This window comes from Cydia amplana, chromosome 20, assembly GCF_948474715.1.
Source record: "Cydia amplana chromosome 20, ilCydAmpl1.1, whole genome shotgun sequence".
Classification (NCBI taxonomy): domain Eukaryota; kingdom Metazoa; phylum Arthropoda; class Insecta; order Lepidoptera; family Tortricidae; genus Cydia; species Cydia amplana.
In genome coordinates this window covers 10972489-10996687 of record NC_086088.1, presented here as the reverse complement: position 1 = coordinate 10996687, position 24199 = coordinate 10972489, and the positions used below count along the sequence as shown (strand labels likewise).

Here is a 24199-nt window from a genome sequence, read left to right as displayed (position 1 = left end):
TGACAAGAAAACCTATTAGAAATGTGCAGTCAAGCGTGAGTTGTACTTAAGGACGGAACCCTTGGAACGCGAGTCCGCTTCGCATTAGCCGGTTTTATTTAATTTTAGCATTAGAGTGGCATTAGAAAAAGACTACGCGATCTTTACATGTCTTTTAATTGAAAAACGCTTTTTAAAAATCAGTACCTATTACGCAATTATGAAAGCAAAAAAACTTCATAATAATTCCAGTGAAACTTGGTTAAGTGGGACCTGGATAAGTGGAATTTCAAGGGGCAAGCAAAGTCTCACTTAAAGAGGTATTCCACTTACCCAGGCTCCCAGTTAGCCGTGTTAGTGTAGGTATATCTAATGCGGTGTCCGCCTGAGATATACTATGCTAGCTCTCCAGCAGACGAATAAAACACTAGGTGGATTTGACAAAGGACAGAACCATTTCAGACTTGTCTAAGTTTTATTAATGGTCCCCGGGGATGTTTTATTGCAGAAAGAAGAAAAGTATCAAAGTACTTTTGGGAAGTAGCTACTAAATTTTCTTAGTAAGTATGTGTCTGTTTTTGCTCATTGTATTTTTGATGATAATAATTCCAAAAGACGTTTTACTCTGTGAAAAGATAACATTTATTCACTCAATATAAGTTTTCATACCGGTATACGAATTCAAGGTCATCCGTTTCGTAGGGTTTCATTACTAACATCAAAAATGCTTAAATCAAAATGCCGCTTTTCACGAGATTTTACGGGTACAAAAGACATAAAAAGCAAGATTAAAATGTGCATTATAAAACCAATTTTATGCAACTACGATACGCTCTGTTCCTCTCAAAATGAGGTTTCACAAATATGCACATTTAAAAACATTGGGGCAAAGGGCTTCGGTTCAGCAAGAACCGAAGACAATTTTAGCGTTCCGTGTTGCAATAAAATTTCCGAGGTCAATTTGGTAGAAACTGTTCCCAATGGGGGGAAGGGGGGAGGGTGGTTTCACGGTTGCCATGATCGAAACAGTTTTTCTTCTATTTTTATGGGACTTTTGCTCTATATTTTGTCTATTCGTTGTTTGTCACCTAAATACAGAGCTAAGGACGGAGTAGGTATGTTATTTCATATTTGATTCCGATATTCGGTTTCTTTGCTTTTTTTATTGAAGTGAAAACTTCTTTAGCGGCGCTGTGCACTTTTTGAGGTAGGGAAAAAATGTTAAACTCGAGACAGGGTAAGACGATCACGTGACCGTAAGACGGACACGTGACCTGATCGAAAAACTGTTACATGTAATGTCATTGAGTTTTTCTTTATTGATTTAAATGCCATCTAGTGGGTTTCGCTCTAACTGGTATTAATATAACTAGAGTTCTAACAGTGATGTGCTTAGGGGCTTCAAGTAATTAACGCTAACCCTAGATGGCGTTAACCTCAATTATACATAGTGCATTTTGCAATAGTCATTGAGTTTTCACTTCTGCCGCCACTCCCTGAGTGCAACCCGTTGTTTTTTTTATATTTAAATATTTCCAGACTCTAGCTTTACACACGCAGTTGTTTTTTTTTATCCTTTAACTATTTGACATTATTTTGTAGTCATTCGATTTCGAACCATAATTCTTATAGTGAAGATGAGTTTTTGTTTTAAGTATGATGGCAAATAGGTGTGTTGCCGCTATGGACTTACCCGGGATTCATAAGCGCTACAAACATCAATTAGCTAATAATCGTTTGTCCTTATCTGTCATTTTGACTTAAGTATTTGTAAGAAAAGGATAAAAGATAATTTAACTAAATCAGGCCTGTAGAGTTTTATGAATAAGGGGGTAAGGGGTTAATTCCATCAACTTTGACCCCTTGTGACACAATGAACTCTAGCCTGGGTACTAGCGTATGCAGGTCACAATCGGCTGAAAGGCCTGTGCCGACGGAAAAACAAACGTAACTTCTTTTTCCGCGTCACTGCCAATTAAATTTCGCTGTCAGATGAATCCGTAGGGGATCGGGCGTTCACATATATTTCTAACATTGAATTTGGTTTTGTGTAAAATTAACTCACATTTATAGACGGGTCTATCGCGAAATTTATTTAATTACCTTTATTTACCGACGTTTCGAGTGTTTCGACACAGGTTTCACTGGTCGTGGTCGCGGCTAACTGATGATGTCCCAGCAAAATGTCAAAACAGAGATTTGTGCAACTACCCGACGAAAAGTGTATGAAAAAGTTTGGGGTAGACATCACATTTTCAAACCACTCACTACACATAATGTTAATTATTGTCAATAGTCCGACACGCAACACTCACAATATCCACGCACACATCCGAAGATAGATCCTTTGGCTTTAACACGGGATTGTAAGTCGCACGCTCTTACCGCTAGGCCACCAGCGCTTCGTTACAATCCTAACCTTGTCTAGTTTGCTTTTGCCTTAGTTAACAATCTACTATTACATATAAGCGCATCTGCTGTGTGCATTAAGTCCCACAATTCCAGCCCAATACATTCAAAATTCCAATCAGCACTATCGCGGCTCATTAACTACCCACGAATGACAAATTAATTAACGAGCTCAAACAAAGCCCGCAAATATACCCAATTAAACAGGATGTCCGATGATCGGTAATTTGAAAAGGACAAGGTACAATCGGCAGCAAAAGTGCATGGTCAGTTTATGAATTAATTCCATTTCTAAAAAGACCAAAACCATGGAAGCAACGTTGTTTTCTTTAATACCTTATGTTTCTCACATTTTAATTTTATGTTGGTAAACAAAAACTTACATAAGGCAAGCCTACAAGATAAAAAGTATCACCCTCAGTATTTTAAAACATATAAACATATAGTAAAATCGATGCAAAATAGAAATTTAGAAAAAGTTACATACGGCCTTTTTATTTGTCTTTTCGAATGTTGAACGGACAATTAGAGTTATTTACTTTCAAAATGTTGTATTAAATGATGCAGCCGAGGAAAGATAACTTATATTAGAGAACCCTTTTCTAAATAAAATAGTAATTAATAAAATCTGTTGATAGCGTAAGCATGGCAGGAACTGGCCTCTTCAGACTTTATCATTTAAAACATCGCGTCTCATTTTAATTAAGAAGAACGTCCACCGAGCATTTTGCTGCGCTCATTTAATTCTACATTGCTTTGCAAAATCTGCGCACAGTGAGGAGTTAATGACAGTAATCTGTCTCTGGGCATTTAGGAATTTGCATTCCACATTCAAATCTCTGAGTAACGGTAGCTCGTGCTCGTCTCTAATTTATGCTAGATTGTCAATGTGTTTGTGCGCAGTCAATGAATTAGTATGTTGGATGATACAACATAACATAACATGTATAACACCGTCCTCACTGTTAAATAACAATTCATAAACATTATTGCTAAAGATATTATGTTTCACTGATAGTTCTGAGTGTTACTTTAAGTACTTATCAAAATGATAGACAAATGCATAAACACTTTAGGACCCTTTGCTTCACTACAAAACAATATGTTTAACTTTCTCTGTATAAAAGTAACCGATTTATGCACTGTATACAGTGTTGGAAAATAACATTACTTTTGATAACGTTGACAATAATAAAAAAACAATTAAACGTATTTTTAGAAACGATTATTATCTTTTCCTTAGCCTTTTTACGTGCCTATCAACCATGACTGGGGTTTTTAGAACAGCTACGTAAAATTTCCATACATTAAAGAGTGGGCCGTAATCAAAATTAATTGTGTATGTTCGCATTAAGTTCGCCTTTTGTACACTTTTTTTTACTTTGCAATAAAGTTTAAATACATAAATAAATAAATATTGACATATCATTCAAAATTAACAAATTAATCTCATTTCAGAACAAAACCTAATTAAAATCAATTTTCCAAGTTCGAACACCGGTTATCAAATTATGATTACGCCTATAATTGAATAACTGTAATTGGACTCCAATTTATCTTATTCAGTACAAAATCCGGGCAAATCTGCCTTGTAATTAGCTAATTCCGGATCCCGAAATTCGACGAATAGAATTCACAATTTGCATCGCAGTTCTATAATCAGAGGGACGGTGACAAGCTACTGATTTATATTTGTGTATTTAATGTATAGATAGTCATCAAAGAGACGATCTGAAAGGTTCTGAACAGTGTGATGCCAAAGGTTGTCTGGAAGAGATCGCTTGTTAGCGATAAGACCGCCTGTTATTACCTAGTCTTAAGCTTGTATTTCGCTTTCTGTGTATTTTTTAACTTTATGGTGGACACTAAAGAATATTGACTTACGATCGAAACTAAAATAAAATAAAAACCGGCCAACTGCGAGTCGGACTCGCGCACGGAGGGTTCCGCACCATCAACAAAAAATAGAGCAAAAAAAATCATGTTTGTTGTATGGGAGCCCCCCTTAAATATTTATTTTATTTTATTTTTAGTATTTGTTGTTATAGCGGCAACAGGGATACATCATTTGTGAAAATTTCAACTGTCTAGCTTGACGGACAACGGACAGCGAAGTCTTAGTAATAGGGTCCCGTTTTCTACCCTTTGGGTACGGAACCCTAAAAACCATCGAGAAAATGAAAATCGAATTAAGTATTTGAAAGTTCAGTTCTGATTCTGATTCTGAGGTGGAGGCTAACACCTCGTAGAGTATGACTAAATATTGATACAGTCTGTATATTATCTAGATTAAAAATTACCATTTTTCTTAGATAAATTTTTAATGGTTAGAAATAAATTAAAAGAGGAAAAATTCACTGTCTTGGGACTTGAACTTGAATGAACCCACGACCAACGAAGACGTTACTGCACGTTACACAATTATATTTTGAATTTATACTTAATGTAAGTATTAAAATATCACAGTGTGATATGCTGGTATGATTCTAGCTTTCATGTAGATGCTATAGCCGTAAATTGATAAGTTTTTATAGCATAAGATGCAATTAAAAGTCTTTCGCTAGCTTTTCTTTGAAGACAGCCAAGAAATGAAAGATGTTGTCGTTTAATTTAACGTTACCACAGAAAATACAGAACTCCAAGAATAAATTTAATATGATGACTTCAAATTCAACATTGAATATATAGTAAAATAATGATATATTTTACCTTTACTACCTACTTACTTTATAACTTCTGTGGCTTCTGGACACATTTTTTTTCTATTCGTCGACTGCAATGCTTGAATTAAGACTTCGTATACCAAAGTGAAATCGCATACTTTTTTCACTATGGGACCCCAACTCAACTATAATATTCATTTCGATACAGTTTAGTCAACTATAATATTCATTTCGATACAGTTTAGTCAGCTATAATGAAATTGACCAATCAAAAGCTATCTAAAAATTGAATTTTGTGCGGAGCAAGTACCAGGGCCTCATGAGTTACGAGAAGGTGTCGTTGACAAACCGGGGGACGCGGGGCGCGGGGGCCGGGTCGCGTACGAGTATGAAGGTATCGCGGCTGCTCGCGCATCTTAGCTGTATACTTTTGGTTTTTTTACCTACATATACGAGTCTTCTACTAGTTTTAAGTCTTTTTTTTGTTGACTCGTAGAAAAAGTATTGTATACAATAGTGATATAATCAAGCTTTTCAATCTCGTACCTTTACTTAGGCAACTCAGCAAGCTTCGTTGCCTAAACACGGTACTCGACTGAAAAGCTCTCCATTATATCACGTTTGTATAAAATACTATAACAGTAATAATTGAATTATTTTTGTATCAAGCAGAAACGTATGCGAACGATGCTATTAATCTCAAAAAAAAAATTAAGTGGAAAATCCCGCCTATGAAAATCAATTTTTCCACTTTTAATTTGTATTTAAGTAATAATTGGCTTAGTACTTTAGAAAAAAGACTCTAAATAATAAAATGAGCTAATAATACACGATTAACACATTCAGTGCCAGCGACTCGCTAGGGGATTTCACTGTTCGTAGGCGCTTTTCGCTACATACGGTTTTTCCCGTGCTATCGGCTACGCTCGTAGCGCGTAGCTCGCGCTGGCACTAAATGTGTTAATGATAATAATTCAAATTGCATTTTTATCGGCAAATAAACTCAAAGGAATCAATAGCTCCCCATAACTAGAAGAACAAACTAATAAAAACTATAACTTTCCATGCTAACATTTGGCTTGTATTAAAATGTTTACCATTTTCAATTGAACTCCAAAAATTGTTTCAAAGCTATTTTTCCTAAGAAAAGTACTAAGAGGAATAAAGTTGAAGGGTTCTTGTTAAAATGGGCAATAGTTCCATACGAGAAGGCGGCCAGGCGTGTTTAATTAGAAAAGACAAGCAAAAGTGTGTCGTGTTGCAATAACACAAGTGTTGTTTTAGGTTGCACGGATTGAGATATTGTAATTTTGGCGTAGTAAGTTCACGATTCGCTGTAGTCACAGAAAACTGAAGAAAACAGAGCAACAGCCTTATTGAGATTGGAATAGAGAACAACTCCGTGAATTTGAATTCATCGCCTTTACATTTGGCACAGTTTTTTCTTTCATAAGAAGCTTGAATGTATTATTAAATATGAAGACTTATTGTCTTCTCGACTCTCGTGCCTAAAATTCATAGTTTAGTGTGCAAAAGTTTTTTTTAATGGCATAACTTTTCATTATTATAAATAATATAATGTCTAAAAAAAATTATAAACTTAATAAAAATGGAGTTTTTATCGATTTGAAGTCTTTCAAAATAATGGTTCTAAAAAGTTTACAAAGGTCTAACGGCACAGGACTCCAGAAATATTTTAAACGCAGTCTCGAAACACTGTCGAACTCCATATTATGAGTCATAAAACATATATTTTGAGTATGATACCCAACTCTAATACTCGTAGTAAAACGGTTGTCTAGTACCCGTACCATGAGTCACTGACAGTCTCAAAACTGACATAGGTATACGCTATCGAGAACGTAATTTACTTTCTATACATCTCGCTCGCACTAATATGCGAGTACGAGCGAGATGCATAGAAAGTAAATTACGTTCTCGATGGCGTTTTGACAGTGCCAAATCCCTTGTACCCCGTACATAACCAAGTTACATAACTAGTAATGTGAAAGGACAAATAATTCCTATTCCAGAACTGGGTTTTGTAAAAGGAATTTTTATTTCCTGGTACAAAACTTAGGTCACGTGCCGGTAATGTAAAAGGAAAGAAAATTCCTACTACAGTACCCGGTTTTGGAGTAGGAACTTTAATTGCCTCGCACATAACCAACAACTACAATATGTTAATAGGAATGGGATTTCCTGACGCATAAGCGAGTTATGTAACAGGATCTTAGCAATCTCATGTCTGTCCATTTAACTGTTTGGTCCGCATTAGTATAGATAAAACTTGTGCATTAATAAAATATAATATATGTTACACTGGTTTTCCTTTTTAATTTTAAATCTAATAAAAACCTAATAAAAAAATCAGTATGAAATTGTATATTACGTATTATTTACGGGTACCTTACCTAAAAATATGTACACAAATATATGTACATATTAGTACAATTTTTCTTGTAACCAATATTTGACGGCTGTCATTTCGATACTTATAACCTAAAACGCGAAAAATGTATTTAGATGATAGCTGTCAAATATTGGTTGTAAGAAAAACTGTACTGTAGTATATGTATGTTCTATTGGTCAGTTACTTAAACATATTGTAGTAATTATCCTGACTTGTGCGTCAGGAAATCCCATTCCTATTAACATTGCCAATTATATTGTAGTTGTTGGTTATGTGCGAGGCAACTAAAGTTCCTACTCCAAAACCGGGTACTGTAGTAGGAATTTTCTTTCCTTTTACATTACCGGCACGTGACCTAAGTTTTGTACCAGGAAATAAAAATTCCTTTTACAAAACCCAGTTCTGGAATAGGAATTATTTGTCCTTTCACATTACTAGTTATGTAACTTGGTTATGTACGGGGTACAAGGGTGCCAAACTGGTGGCAGTCACAAAGTTGAACTTGTTACTCTGGTCAGTTTATCTACTTTAGAATGTCAAGATGAATTCACGAAATCCGCCGAGAGATTTTACTAACGTAAAAGCCATTAAACGCTCTACGTTCGTTGAATTTCATGACTTTGACACAGTTACGTTGCAGTCGTTATGCACTTTTCGTATTCTGTACGATTTCTTATTGCCATCAGAGTATCTGAATACGCGATTTCATAGGTAATGATATGATATTACCCTTCGCCTTTGCTCTTTAAAGCATTAAACTAACAATAAAGATATGAGGGTTCAAAAAAACGACGAAGCGCATCGAGAAAAGGTAGGTAGTGCTCTTGCGCTTCGCTTTGCTCGTCTTGGCGGGGGCACTGCCGTGCCTCAGATATAATATTCGTAACGGAGTTGCGGTTTTTCGTGCAAATCTAATAACTATCCCTACTAATATTTTAAATGCGAACTTAACTCTGTCTGTTACCTTCTGACGCTTAAACCGCTGAACCGTTTTAGACAAAGTTTACTATGAAGATAGTATGAAGTCCGCTAAAAAGATGTAGGTTTAGGTTTTTTTTTCAACCATAATTATCATCCCACAGAAAGTCTCGGACAGGAGCTAGTTTCCTAAAAATAACATGTTACTGCCCATCCCAATTTGAAAACTGAGCCCATAGAATGTCTATTAGAGAGGTAACATCTTCTAACTTTTAATCAAAGTTTGGCAAATGTTGGGGCTAACACGACCCGCTTCAAACTATCTAAGCTCTTCTCCAGTTAACACTTTTCTAATTTAAGGAGCGGCTCAACTTGAAAAAGTTTGCGAAGTAAATGAGGCCAAAACAAACATAAATATTTCATAGTGCTGGAAACTAACAAGATCGATCGATAGTTGGAAAAAGAGAAACTTTTTAACCTCTAGCCGCCCAGATGCCTATAAAACGTCTCCCGTTCCATTCTAATTTGAATCTTTATTTTGAAAAATCAAAATTGCATCTGTAATGGCAAGTTTTGATGTCTGGCGATGCACACATTGGCGCTCTGTTGAGGCACAATAACAATGAATAGGTGAGGAGTATATTCAAGTTATCAATGTGACAAGGGTGACGTTAATACCAAAAACACCGGCCAAGTACGAATAGACTCGCGCACGAAGGGTTCCGTACCATTACGCAAATAACGGCAAAAAAAAAGGAATGTTGTATGGGAACCCCACTTAAATATTTATTTTATTCTGTTTTTAGTATTTGTTGTTATAGCGGCAACAGAAATACATCATCTGTGAAAATTTCAACTGTCTAGCTATAACGGTTCATGAGATACAGCCTGGTGACAGACGGACAGAGGAGTCTTAGTAATAGGGTCCCGTTTTAACCCTTTCGGTACAGACGCCTAAAATAAGAACTTGAACCGATTATGCTATGAATAACAAGAAAATGAGAAAGAGAGCAGCCAACGAAACTGCAAAACTAAAACTACGAGCGTTAAATCAACACAAAGCTCAAACAAAACAAATATGGATCCTCCGGCGCTCCTTTAAAAAACTTTGAACAAAACGAGAACAGAAAAGTGGAGAACATTCTGAGCATAAATTGAAAACAATAAATAACTTTAGCCGGAGTGGATTTAGCATTCAGTGCGCGAACGCTGGACGCTTTTAAAATATTTTCAAGTTCAATTTTCGAGCACAGACTGAATAAACTGTACCGACGTTCTGTTCGCTGACATTATAGCTTACTAGCGACCCGCCCGACCTCGCATGGGTTAACAAATTATACATAAACCTTCCTCTGGAATCACTCTATCTATTAAAAAAAACCGCATCAAAATCCGTTGCGTAGTTTTAAAGATCTAAGTATACATAGGGACAGACAGCGGGAAGCGACTTTGTTTTATACCATGTTGTGATTGCAAAGACATAAGGTCCTGTGATTGCTATATAGATAGTGTTAGCCAAATGTTTAAACACTGTGACGAATGTGTTAAGTTTGTACGAACCATCAGACGGGCAACTCTCATTATTTGGAGTTTGAATTCTAAGCTGGTACGTAGAGGTTATTTGTAATGTTAAATTAGTTTTTTCTTTGGATTAGTTTCTCATCTACGTCGTCTGATAACTCGCCTCAACACAAAACTTATTGATCTTTCTGTGCGACACTAGTTGTGTAAAATTTCGTATATTCGTACCTATTTACAAGGTCCGTAATATTTATCTTTAGGTGCCTACCGGCTGTCAAAATACCTAATTTTTTATAATAAATTCAAACTTTTAGAGATCAAACATTGAGTAACGATTTAGTTTTGTCAACGTTTTTCCCTGGAAAGTAAAATCCGTCCTTTTATTAACTCTCGTTTTGTAACAACTTAAATTATATTATGCAAAAAATTAAGTTATCATTATTTATTCAATTCATTCGAGGCAAATGTATTGACATGTACTTACTTAAATAGTTTTCTAAGTCTGAAAAGAATTCCATCTGTAGATGATATCACACAATAGCAGAATATAATAAAATTACATACACACTTGTTAATACAATATTTTTATATACCTACTTACTTCGCTCGTAAAAATGTTATATATTTCAAGGGTCTACCTACTCAAAGTCATCTGCACAACCTTTTAGTGTTTAACTACTATGAAAGAAAATAATCGTATTATTTATGTGCGTTGTCCACGTAGCTGCAGTATTAAAGAATAACTGTGAATTTGCATTTCCCAGATTCTTTTATCCACAGACTTTTATAGATGAAAAATGAAGCAAAGAGTCGAGGCGACACTTTTACGTACTTATAGCTGCTAAGTCTACGCCTTCAAGATTAAGGTCTGACGCGCCCTCGGGAAATCTCCAGCTAAATCAATAATAGGTCATCAAATTAACCGAACGATTTCTTTGGCGAAAAAACTGCTAGAAGAAAGTAATTAATCGCGTTCTTTGATGTGAAAGGGAATTCAAATGATCCTTTTTCTTGGCAACTTGTTCACCCTTTATTGGAGACCGCAATGTTTCCAAATGTAATCTTAGAGATTGTATTATGCGTACGTTCACAGCCGACCCGGATAGGGCGCGGTGCTGTGGGGATGAAACAAGCGCCGGCTGCGGGTGCTGTTGTGGGTTTTCAGGAAGTTTGGAGCAACAAAACAGGGAAGCTAATATAAACAAATCTTAAGTAGTTAAGTACGAGTAGGTGTAACATGTACATATAATAATTTCAAATACTCATTTAAAATACAACGTTTATGATTTATGATAACATAATGTTAATTAATATGGCTAAAACTTTTTAAATTACGTTATATATATTATGTTCGACCAAAACTGATTTTATTTTGTAAAATGTATGTATTTAATATCAAGATGACATTACATAATATACTTCAAACATACCTATTGCTTAGTAATTAAAAAAAGCTTGAATCCATTAATATAAAAAAATATTATCCAAACAACATTTAATTATAATAGTGCAACATTTTCGTGTAACAAAAATCCATGCTGTAGTTATTATCCTTTGTAGGAAGGAAACAGATGTGCAAACTTCCTCTTACTCACCCCCAATTCCCCCAAAACTACGCAAAATTAGGTCAGTCCCCAAATAAATAGCACAGGCCCGTAGACAGTTCGTTACTATAAACAGAATACCCTAAATGATGTAAGGTTTAAGGCTTTGTAGGAGTTTAAACTCTTATGTCTTAAGATTTAAGCTTGTTTGATTCAGTAGAGAACGAATTAAGAATTAATTAGCATGCAAATACCCCTTACAACATTACTATCGTCAGTCGATTTGGTTTTAGACAGGACAAACATGTTTTAGAAAAAGGTCACTTCTGTGGACAATACAATACAAGTTAACGACACTAAATTTCTTTCTTATTTGGGTCTTAAGTACTGAAATTATGCATCCCGCATGTAAAGGTGCTGCGTATACATTAGGGCCCGATTCGGATTTTGAAATAGACATCTATTAGATATCTTTTAGACATCACCAAGATACGATAACGATATGTTTAAGATCTAACTCGTCAAATTTGACATTTGCGCGATTCTGGAGATACTCTTAAACGATTTCCACAGGATATGACTTAGAGATCCAATTCACATCTAGTAGATATCTTACTCTATCTAACGTAAAAGTGACATTGGTTGTCCGAATTGCGCTGCAAAAGAGAACTAGTTGATATGTAAACTATAACGTATCTAGAATGGATCTAGTACGTGTCGTCTCTTGTGAATATCTTCGAATTCGAAGTTCGAATACGGTAGTTAGTACAGACTAACATCACAGGATTATCTTAACAAGAAAGACCGAACGATTCAATAAAATGTGTACGGCTCTTATGCGGCTTATGGCGGCTGTACATGATCGACCCATTGCAAGATTTGCTTTGTCGTTAGCTATAAGCTGATACTGATTATTTTAAACCTTATAGCATTATAATAAAGTCTACCTAAACAGTCAGTTATGTGTTGTTAGCAGAAAAACACCGGACATTTTTCAGGTCAAAGACGATTATATCGTCAGTTGTCAATAAAGACCATTTCCAGTACCATCTTCAAGGCTCTTACCACCTTATTGGCTACTGACATAAATAATGGTATATTTCGCTTGAGCCACCGGATCTGTGCCGAAGAATGGCAGCTCATTAATGGTACCCTCGTTAATAATGCAGCGTGAGGGTTTGCCTGTTGTATAATTCAGGGCCTCATAGCAATGTCATTCTCTTAAATCTTTGACAGCCCTGACAATGGTTGATGGTGTGGTTTATTTACTTTGACAGTTGCGTGATAGAGATAGATGATCCCTGATCCCGTACCATGAGTTACTGACAGTGTCAAAATTGACATTTACGCTATCGAGAACGTAATTTACTTTCTATACTGCACTATATGCGAGTACGAACGAGATGTATAGAAAGTAAATTACGTTCTCGACGGCGTTTATGTTAGTGCCAAACTGATGGTAGCCGTACAGTTCAAAATGTATCACTGTTGGTCCGGTATGAACTTGGATATACCAAAGTGATAATCATAAAAATGACATATTTTCATAGAAATTTGACATTAATGATGACAAATCCTCATTTTGTCATTGTAAATGGCATGCACAGTTAGCTTGCTCTGGCTCTATCGGTTGGTCAGTAATAAAGTTTATGAAAACATGATTATTGGCGTTTATAAAGTATGTCTTTTTCCTGTAACAGTCACAAATGTATTGTTAAAGATGGTGAAACTTTAGAGGCATAAAAGCCGCCGAGGTATTCTCGAGGGACTTACAGTATGGGGTTCTTCAAAAAGGAATGTACAGGGTTTTAAAGGGCCGGAAAAGCGCATGTAAAACCCCTGGTGTTACAGGCCATAGGAAACGGTGACCGCTTACCATCAGACAGGACGCAAGTCTGTTTGCCACCAACGTGGTATTTAACAAAAATGTATCTTCATTGGGCACATGCCTCTGTCCTTTAGTCTGAATTAGTCTCCAAGACAGCCCAATACGGGTTGGAGACTTCACGCACTTCCTTGATTTTCTTCGCAGATAAATCGCAGAATTCCTCTTGATGTTATTTTCTCGTAATTACAATTTAAATTGGTAATCTGACACAATTACAAAGCTTTGTAATACAAATACAACGCCTCTTGTTGAAGGCCTTTGGGAGAAATGGCAATAGACAATATTGCCATGAGAAAAACAGCAGGGGCTTCGTTTATAGTTCATACTGATTATTTATCTAAATGATATCACTATCAGTAATAGCTTTTGCAATGAAGATGTTTGTTTATGTTATGAATCACCTGGAATACTTTTACATAACTAAGAATTTTATTGTACTCAATATTTTACGAATAGGTTAGTATTATTAGTTAGGTATTTATTTATATGCAGGAAATATGTTGTACCTAACACGATTATAATAAGCTTATGATAACTGAACACTTATGTATAAATGCAATTTGTATAAGAGCCACCACACAATAATCCACTACCATAATGTAACCTAATTCGTAATTGCCTCCACAAAAAGTTAAGCTTCTTTTTACCAAAACAACTACGTAATTAGGCCTGGCAATAATTGTCCTTCATACTATATTATGTAGATTTATGAAAGGCGCTACTTATGTCAATACGGCATAACTAATATTTGGCAGCGGGCAATTAGTTATCTTGTCGCGATGAATCATGTGTTTACATTTTTATCACAACAACCTTGATAAAGTGTCGTCTAGTCTTACAGTAGCGCTTACCGTGTGTAGACGTAGGGTTAGTCTGCGTGACACGAAACGCGAACTATAGACACGGGTGCTGCGCTCCGCGGCCGGGCGCGTACTGTCTGCGACGATCGATAGGCCAGCCATAACGGCCGGCCATTGCTGCGTTGCGTTCCGTTCTAGGCATGCGTTCACCATTTACTTCTCTGATTCCGGACGATAAAAAAGCATGCGGAAATCGGCCAGTTGTTAGTGAAATGGAACGTTTCTCAATTCAAATTTAAGTTGATAATATGACCAAGTGTTGGGAAATTAGTCTAATTCATAAATAGCCTGTTCAAATTTGTGATATTTGTTTCAGGAAAAAGGTTATAATTTAATTTTCTCTTTTCGTGTTCTAAAAAAGGGAATTATTGCGTAGGTTTCTGTCACTCGCGGATAAAGAATCGTATTAATAGAGATGGCATTTTTATGAATTGGTGTTGTTTTACTTGTTAATTACGCTGTGCCTAAAACGATCCGAAGTTGTGCTAGGTCAGTTTTAATCACACGTACGTTTAACGAGCTTTTATTAAAATAAACAACTTTCAGTGAATGGATATTATATTAGCGTAGGTAATAGATTTATATAAAGTAGTAGCTATCTCGCGGTAAAAAAGTACATAACACGATTCTGGGTAGGTTTACGCCATTTGTTCTAAACATGCTACCTACCTCAAGTAACATAGTTTTTTTTATAATATAGGAGGCAAACGAGCAGACGGATCACCTGATGGTAAGCGATTACCGCCGCCCATGGACACCCGCAACACCAGAAGGGTTGTTAGTGTGTTGCCGGCCTTTAAGATGGGAGTAGGTACGCTCTTTTCTTGAAGGTTTGAAGGTCGTATCGGTCCGGAAATACCGCAGGCAGTTTTGATCGATGTATGTAATTAATTGTATTACTGGCCGTCAATGTTAAAGCAACCGAAGTGAGTGTAATAACAGTACTTAGGTAAAGATCGTAAGTATACCTACATCTTCCCCCCATAGTCCGCCACAGAGAGCGATCTCTATTCTCTAGCACACTTTAGCCACCGACCATTGACGTATAATATCTAGGAACTGGCTTTACGGGCAATAATAATGAGGCATGACAGGGGCCAGTACAGCGGTGTGAAATCCCTACAACGCGATTGGTTGATGAGTTCGCATCACGCGCGCGATTGGTTGACGAGTTCGCATTACGCGTGCTATTGGTCGCAACTAGTCGCGTTAGACTGCACGATTGACTGCAATTCGTGGGACGATGTTTAGTGCCCCATTAGCCCGTCCTTAGATATTATACGTCAATGCCACCGACTCTCAGCGACCCACGAAATCATCCGTCCATCTAATTTGTGCTAGTGTATCATGTAGTATATGGTGGTAAGTATATCTCTGTATCCCTCTGCTATATTTGTGTGAACTGTGATCCAGCCATAGGTATTCTAATAAATTCGCCCTCGAGGAATGCCCTCTTTGTGCCTACCACAATACCTGCATACTGGACATAACTGAGGGAATATTATATTCACAGACCCTGTGCCAAAACTCATATGTGACGTTATCTATGAAAAGGGACCTTATTGTCGATAGCGCTTACGCCATCATGAACGATGCTTCGATATAAAGAATGCCGCGCGACGCTGTGCGGTGTAAGCTAGGGTGGAGCGTCGTTGTATGGGAAAAAATAAAAATTTGATTATCAATGTGGAACCGGTACAAAAAGTTGCAGTTTGTCATGTAGATTATAGTGATTATATCAAGTTTCAAAATAAACACTACTTTTAGCCCTCTACCCAGCCGCTAAAGAAATCAATAAAGGTAAATTTTCATCAATTATTTAAATATACTATTTCATTAATATGTGTACATTTTATTGAAATTATATAATACTTAATAGGCGTATAATAAGTTATTACCAAAATTTTTGTGCCTTTTTCAATATTTATGTAATAATAAAATTTCAAACTTTCATATTAAACAGCAATTTCATGCAAAACAAGGAAAATGCTACAGTGTAAAAAAAATATATGAGTTATTTTTTTAGACGTTCTTGTGCCAAAGTAACGATGTTATTGATTACGAAAAGTATCATTTTACTGCAAAAAATGGGTTGCTTATATGTTTAAATAAGCGTCAAATGTTGCCCTTCGGCGTCGCTTACGCCCTTTTTGGGTCATGTTCACACGTATGTTAGGCATATATTCACTTTTACTAGTAGTATTTTTATTATCTTATCACATTCAAAATAGTTTTCACGGTTCTGTAATAAGTTGTAAACTCCAATTTGTGCACAATATCCGGGTTAAAGGGCCTTTTCCATAAAACCCCTGTTTACGTGGTTTTACCGTGTCATGAAAATATACGTTATAAACAAAAATAAGTATAGGAATCGAGTATATCTGTAACAAAAAGATGTTATTTAATGAAGTAAACTTGTTATAAAAAAAATAAGCATAAATTAAATTTATTAAAAATATACATATATTGCTATATATAATCGAATAGTAGAGGGCTAAAAGTATATACCAATATTTTTTTTATTTTTTTTCCCTTAAATAATAAAAAATTAGACATCCTTTTAGAGGGGTTCCATTGCTATATTCAAGAATTTTGGATTTCGCTCCACCCTAGTGTAAGCGCCATCGACAATAAGGTCCCTTTTCATAGATAAAGCCCCGTATTAGGTAGTATCAAAGAGAATAGTGTAAAGAGAGTTACTGTCATGGTACATTATGTAGCCACAGTACATTTACTGCCATCTTTCGACAGAAGATTGAAACTGTTAGAATGCCAGTTGATTTTGATCCTTATTCTTTCACTGATATGTGTCAATTTGTTTAATGTCTATATTTACAACAATGTACAAATGGCGGACATAATGCCAAATGGCATTCTCTACCAGTCAAACATAGGGCCAAACAGAGATACCTACAATTGGTGCAGAGAGAGAAATATATTGTATAATAATATCGAAGGTAAAATCGTAAATAAAATATCCCTACATGTTTTATAATATTATTATTAGTTGTAATAAAACCAAGTAAAATCTATTGGTCATTTCAATCTACAACAGCCTCGTTGCAACGTAGTTTTTCATTCAATTCCTTTTATTTACAGTATTTCATCTATTGTCAAATACTTTTAAGGTTCAAATTCGGTTAAACGTACTGCATACATTCGCAGCGAATGAACATCGATCTAACAGCGTCCAGGCAACCGATACTGAGCTCTATTGTATTAGTTTCTGTCCGTCAGTTCTTGTTGAACAAAACGGTAGTACAAATGTTTCGCTGCGAATAAATTGGTTCACTGTTCTGTTTGAAATTTACACGAAACTTAAGTGCGAGCTATTTAGTTGGAAGAATAATAAAGTGAGTAGTAAAAGTTTAATGATTAGTATATTACGTATTGTGTATAGTGTTATACTAAAGTCCGTTTTTAAGTCTCGGCTTTAAGATCGACTCGGTTTTTCAGACTCATAGTTCAGTCAAAACTCGAGTTCTTCATTCGAAGATTTTTGAGTTAAAAAAGGCTCAATAAAGGACTGAATTTTTCAGATTATATATAATTGGACTAACCTTGAACTAGTAGCTGGTAAAAGATCATTGTCGCTGGTGTTCTGCATCAATAAATATTTACATTGAATTTATATCTTGATCACCTCACGTACCAAATATACCTATTTATAGTCATTATCACCACTGAAGGGTTACTATAGGTACCTACACGAATCACGAATATTTTTCCCTATTAAACTGCAATATTTTGTTTAACTTGACCACAACTTCTACAAATACTATGTTTGCATTATGTTTGACTTTTTGTGACAGCAGCGAAACGTCATTAACTTTTTTCTTAATAATGTGACCTCCACGAACTTAAACACTCAATCAAATAGGTTGTAAATAATTCAAGGCTTTGTACAATCTGCATGTAATATTACGTATGTGGCAAATAAATCCTCTAACTTTACTACTGTCCTCGAATCAAAACTTGCAAATACCAATTGTAATTATGATTTGTCAAAGGCTCTAAAAACAACATTTATTGCAAAAGCAAATTAAAAATTGAATGAAATTGGGGACTTTTTTATAGACCTCTAGAGGTTAAATTTTTTTAAATATTGTTATTAGTATTCACTCATCTGGATATGTAGTATTCATCATGGTATAACCGCCTCCAATTGAGGAGGGATTTAAATCTTCTCGAGGCAGAGGTGTAGGGTTAGAGCCGGTGTAGCTTTATGCCTACTTGAATAATAAACTATCTTTATCTCTTTATATTTATCTTTATACTCCTATATCTTATTTCCGCAGTCCCACGTAGTTCATACATTGCTACAAAGAGCTCAACTCGTTGTTAAAACACCCACAATCTTCTCGGCACGAAATAAAACTTATGTTTAACTGATTCAACTACTTGTTAGCCATACCAACAAGAACTCTGTACGAGTCCCTATTCGAAACGCTTAAAGCTATATGGTTGTTGTTATTAGCCAAGAAGGTAGATAATCATCAGAAATACACTTAAGAGTTAGACCAAGCTAAGTTGGCAGCGATTTTGATAGCTCAGACTGTGCAAGTGTTATACGTCAAAATTTCATAATATTTTTAACCATATTAACGGAAGGTTTGATTAGAAAAAGGATCAAGGAGCCAAGATTACAATCGCTTGCAGAAAACGAAACGAAGCGCTATTGTCTCTCTAACACTTCCATATTAGTGCGTTTTCGTTTCTGTGCAAACGATTGTCATTTTGGCTAGGCCCCCGGTGACCTAATCAAAATGATAATGCTTGATAGAAAACGCTAGTTAAGACTTAAAAAATAATGCATTGAATTGAAAGTCACATGATTGTCATCATTTGCCCTGTTACGTTAGGTATATTACCCACGCTTCCTCCTTCAGTCCAAGTTTCAGTATTTAAAACCAGCAATATTGATATGGTTTTCGCGTCCAGAATCCACCTCCATAGCTGAAGGCAAATCGGAGTTACACAACGGATGCGTGCAGAAAGTTGCAGCACTATTTGAGATGCGGCGTGGAACTCGTTATTGACAAAGTTTGCAGTTGTTGCAGGCGTAGGGTTTTAAAAGTTGTTTTGATTTTCTGAATGTCTGTGTTACGAAAGTTGAACCCTTAGCCATAATAACATTTAATCAATCGTGATAAAACAGTAAAGTATTACTTTATACAGGTATCAGATTTATAATTTAAATCACAATGGTCAAGACTGGTTCAAAAAGCGCTGGTGGCCTAGTGGTAAGAGCGTGCGACTTGCAATCCCGAGGGCGCGGGTTCAAACCCTGACTCGTATCAATGAGTTTTTCAAAACTCATGTACGAAATATCATTTGATATTTTACCAGTCACGTTTCTGCTGTGAAGGAAAACACCCTCTGGGTTGGAAGGTCAAATGGCAGTCGCTATCGTAAAAACTAGTGCCCACGCCAATTCCTGGGATAGTTGCCAAGCGAACCCCAGGCTCCCATGAGCCGTCGCAAAATGCCTGCACAACTCGAGGAAGACGATGATTATTAATCAATTAGATACCACTTTGATAAACGTTTTCTGTTGCAGATATGGACCTTCAAGCATATTTAGTGAACAAGTTTGCGTCCTGGCGCCCCCCACCACCGATAGTGGAAGGCAGAACCAAGTGTGACGTCACTTTGTGCTGGACTACCGAGCCTTTTGATTTTCTGGATGGGGACCTCTTGTTTTGGGTTCAGAAGAAAGAGAAGATGCCGCCTTGGGTAGTTGTGTACAGGTAAATGAGAGAGCCCAGAATAAAGAGTTAAATTTCGCATAAAATGTCTTAAACAGAGTATTGGGAGTAGTTAGCAGAACAACAAAAATTGTTTTTCTATTTGCGAATGGTAAAGAACTCAATTTCTAGTTGTTATTAATTACTATGACCCCGTTTTAGAATAGTTTCTGAAGATAGGTACCTCGTTTTGCAGCGGTGGTAAGACATCGAAAACAATTAACAATCTAGCACCGAGACATCCTCACAAATTTCGGATAAAAGTTATTTTAAAAGCAACTGCAGTGCCAACGCTAGCGGACAGAGCCCTTAAACATTTTGGTAACGAAAAAAGTATTTATAAACACATTGAAGGTTACAGAGAAACATCTGAAGACATGACTATTCCAAAAGAGAAAGAAAACATAATTTCAGATGAACCGACAGTACATGCCAATGGTGACGTATATTGTGAATCTGTAAAAGAAAAAAGAAAATTTCCCATAAATAAAATCAATGCAACTGGAGATGTGTGTAATGAAGAAAACGCTCAAATCAGGTGAGTAGTAATAAAAATACTGATTGGACTAAGTAATCAGAAACGAGGTAGATTTTTGTAAAGAATAAATGTTAATGAAATCAAGACAGCATAAAAATACAATGGTGGTTCCAGTCAACAGATCGAGAGATCACGTAAGAAGTGGCTAGAGTCACGATGGTCTGAAGAAACCAGTACGAGCACTGATACAGACGGTACTTCTGTTATTTGCTTCTGCATGGCTGTGCGATGTGGCTATCTTAAACAGGTAATCATCAAGCATTCAGTAAATGTGCCTTCAGAATTATGCCATTCCTGACATCTATTTAATATTTTTAGGTACAGGCTATGCTAGAGGAAAGACCAGATCTTATCGAAATTATCAACTCTAGTAACGGCTTCACTCCTCTTGCTACAGCTGTGAGAAAAGGTATGCCTATAAAATTATGACTCCAAAAAAATTCGTCAACTCCTATGCAATTCTCGAGATTCTAAGGTAAACGTACTAGTGCTCGACATGCTAATGCCCAATAGTTGACACCCTGCTGTTACCTCTATTGACAATGACTTAAGTTTCAAGATAACATGTACTGGGACCGCATCGAGCACCAGTACGTTTACCGCATTCGTTCTTAAAGATTTTACTGAAATAAATAGTATTTTTGTACAATCTTTGAGATAAAACATTTAATATATCCCCGAACCACAAGTTCAACCAGAGTACCTATAGTTAATTTTTGCACTATACAATAAAAATTGGTATTCTCATTGGTGACAAACGGCTCTGCTGTATACAATTGACTCTAAATTGTTTTTTTTTTAACATGACTGTATTCTCCTTTTCAGGCGACATAAACACTGTAAAGTTCCTACTAACAGCTGGAGCTAACGTGAACCAGCCCTCATCTAGCGGACAAACGCCATTACACCTGGCTACTCTCGGAGCTCGAGTGGCTCTGGTGGACTTGCTGCTGGACAATGGAGCAGACTTCCAGGTCTGAAGCCAATCCAACAATTTTACGATTTTGGGAGAATAGTCCAGGGGGCGCCATAAGCCCCCAGGAAATTGCATGTGCTTGGAAATATTCGACCCACGTCGTTGTGGCCCGGGTGGCCGAACGGTTTAGGCAACTGGGACGGCTTAGGACGCTGATTTGATTCCAGCCCTGGGCATTGGAGGCCTTGGTTATTTTTTTCTTCGTACATGAAATTTATTTGGTACAAGTATGATGATTTTAGAATTAGTAGAGATTTGAGGAGTACTCAATGTAGTCATCCAGTGGACAGACACCATCACACCTACATATTCATATTAAATCGTTGACACTGATATAAGGAGGTCTCTGCTGTACGGAACTAGGTTATATTTTCTAATTATAATGGTCAAAAATCAATAATATGTACTCTCTAGAACTTACCTACATATACCCACAGTCTGCAGCAGAAGAGGTTAAGGCAAATTGCTTAAAAACACATTACCCCACACACTTTTTGAACAACTCGTCCGCTTAAGTAAATCTACTGATCTCTGTGCTAATGTGCTTACATAAATAATTAATTATTTCATCATTGGCCTTTGCGTCTATTGCAGACGTTTTATGGTGTAATACATCGGAGAGACAATGACATAATCGAATTTAAACTGTTGTGAGACATACTAACATTGCTCGCACTGTTAGTGCTTGAGAAATCAGACGTAGGCCCTCCGAAACATGTCGCGCGAGTGACTTAAAACAAGTGAGTCTAAACCGTAAAATTATTCAAAGACAATGACCTCTTCACGGACATTACACCGCCTGGAATTATTTATTACAGGCGCGCGATCTCAACGGTCTTCGCGTCGAACACTACGCGGCCGACGCAGGGAGTCCGGAGATGCTCACCCATATTCTGCAGCGAGGAGGCGACCTGACTGTGAAGGACAGTAATGGATGGACCCCTCTCTTCAGGGCTGGTAAACTCATTCAATTATATACCGTATTCCTTCGCAACAAATTTCAAATTCCAACTGATTGCCTAATGGCTGTTACTTTTGTTATGCGTCGTAGGACAGTATGGGCCTCTGATGCAGATTTTTTTGATAAACACCTACGAATGAACTGTTCAAAACGGGAACTTTGTTGAATTCTAATTAAATCTTATAGAATTCCTCGAGAGCTCCCCAATCTTGAACTTACCATAACTTACATGCCTACCGGCAAAGACTATTTTTGTAAGGGGTAATAATTACTTTTAGACCTGACACACGTCATATAGATTCTTAGTTTTTAATGTGAAAAACGACAACTTTAATTTAACCATTGGTGACACAAATCAAAGTACAGTACGATCGGCAATAAGTATGTAGAAACACATTTTGTTAACCTTAATAACCTTAACACATTGAGTGCCGGGAACCCGTTCGCAGGGTCGTTCTCTCTTCGTAGTTGAAAACGCTGGGATCAGCTAAAGAGCGTAGCGGTACGAAAACGTTGACAGTGAATTTTTGTCCAGTGACGCAAGGAGCCTCGACGGAGCTGATCGAACTCTTGGTCTTATCTGGGAGCGACATCAACACCGCCGACTATGCTGGACTAGGCTTGCCTTCCGCCGCCCGACTCTTACATAATCGACAGTAAGTTATATATATATATGCCTACCACTATAATTTTTATGAGTGATACCAATCTAAAACTCTAAGAAAATCATTACCTGAAATCCCAATACTCGTATATTTTAATGACCCTGCATATTTTGATGAATAAATTTACCTACACTACAAAACAATTTTGTCAAAATGTTATAACAATACACTTGATACAATAAAAAACAATAAGAGGTTTAATATGGTATGATATGGTAGATCGACGGGCTGGTCTTACGGAGTCGCTAGTTCAGTCTCACCAGAGGTACTTTTAATTCAAATATTGATATTTTCTTCCTAACCTAATTGAATATAATGATTGCAGCGGCCGCGACCGAGACTCGATACTGCGTCTAATCGACTCCCAATACCCTCACGAGCAAGCCGTTGCCAACTTCACTCGCCTCACCAAGAAGATATCCAGCTTGCACACCATCCTCAAATGACGTCCGTTCTGTACGAAGCCTAGGAGTAATACTCCTCTTATAGCGACTCCTACTGAAGAACCGAGCGTTCAGACTAGGTGTTCATCAGCATCCGGAGCGGCAGAAGACGGTCCGGTTTGTACCAACTCTAGAAGTGGCACGCCTCTAGGAGAAGACCGTCCGTTTTGTACCAACTCTAGAAGTAGCACGCCTCTAGTAGAAGATCGTCCGGTTTGCACTAACTCTAGAAGTGGCACGCCTCCAGGAGAAGACAGTCCGTTTCGTACCAGCTCTAGAAGTAGCACGCCTCTAGGAGAAGACCGTCCATTTCGTACCAACACTAGAAGTGGTACGCCTCTAGGAGAAGACCATCCGTTTTGTACCAACTCTAGAAGTAGCACGCCTCTAGTAGAAGATCGTCCGGTTTGCACTAACTCTAGAAGTGGCACGCCTCCAGGAGAAGACAGTCCGTTTCGTACCAGCTCTAGAAGTAGCACGCCTCTAGGAGAAGACCGTCCATTTCGTACCAACACTAGAAGTGGTACGCCTCTAGGAGAAGACCATCCGTTTTGTACCAACTCTAGAAGTAGCACGCCTCTAGTAGAAGACCGTCCGTTTCGTTCCAACTCTAGAAGTAGCACGCCTCTAGGAGAAGACCGTCCGTTTCGTACCAACTCTAGAAGTAGCACGCC

At 37.0% G+C, this 24199-nt stretch overlaps 2 protein-coding genes across 2 annotated transcripts in view; one reads left to right on the top strand and one right to left on the bottom strand.

Annotated features, from left to right (window-relative positions):
- Positions 1-24199, bottom strand: part of LOC134657431 (protein Skeletor, isoforms B/C) — a 295070-nt gene that overhangs the window by 187575 nt on the left and 83296 nt on the right. The window lies entirely within an intron of this gene.
- Positions 19755-23593, top strand: LOC134657492 (ankyrin-3). The gene is made up of 8 exons (XM_063513065.1): positions 19755-19945; positions 20139-20367; positions 20602-20727; positions 20799-20889; positions 21306-21454; positions 22275-22413; positions 22953-23073; positions 23408-23593. The coding sequence occupies exons 1-8, from the start codon at positions 19758-19760 to the stop codon at positions 23526-23528; spliced, it is 1164 nt and encodes a 387-aa protein (XP_063369135.1). The 5' UTR covers positions 19755-19757; the 3' UTR covers positions 23529-23593.

Coding starts and splice junctions, on each gene's coding strand:
- LOC134657492 (XM_063513065.1), top strand. CDS start 19,758: ATGGACCTTCAAGCATATTTAGTGAACAAGTTTGCGTCCTGGCGCCCC. Junction 20,890..21,305: donor TGCTACAGCTGTGAGAAAAG/GTATGCCTATAA, acceptor TCTCCTTTTCAG/GCGACATAAACACTGTAAAG. Junction 22,414..22,952: donor GACCCCTCTCTTCAGGGCTG/GTAAACTCATTC, acceptor ATTTTTGTCCAG/TGACGCAAGGAGCCTCGACG.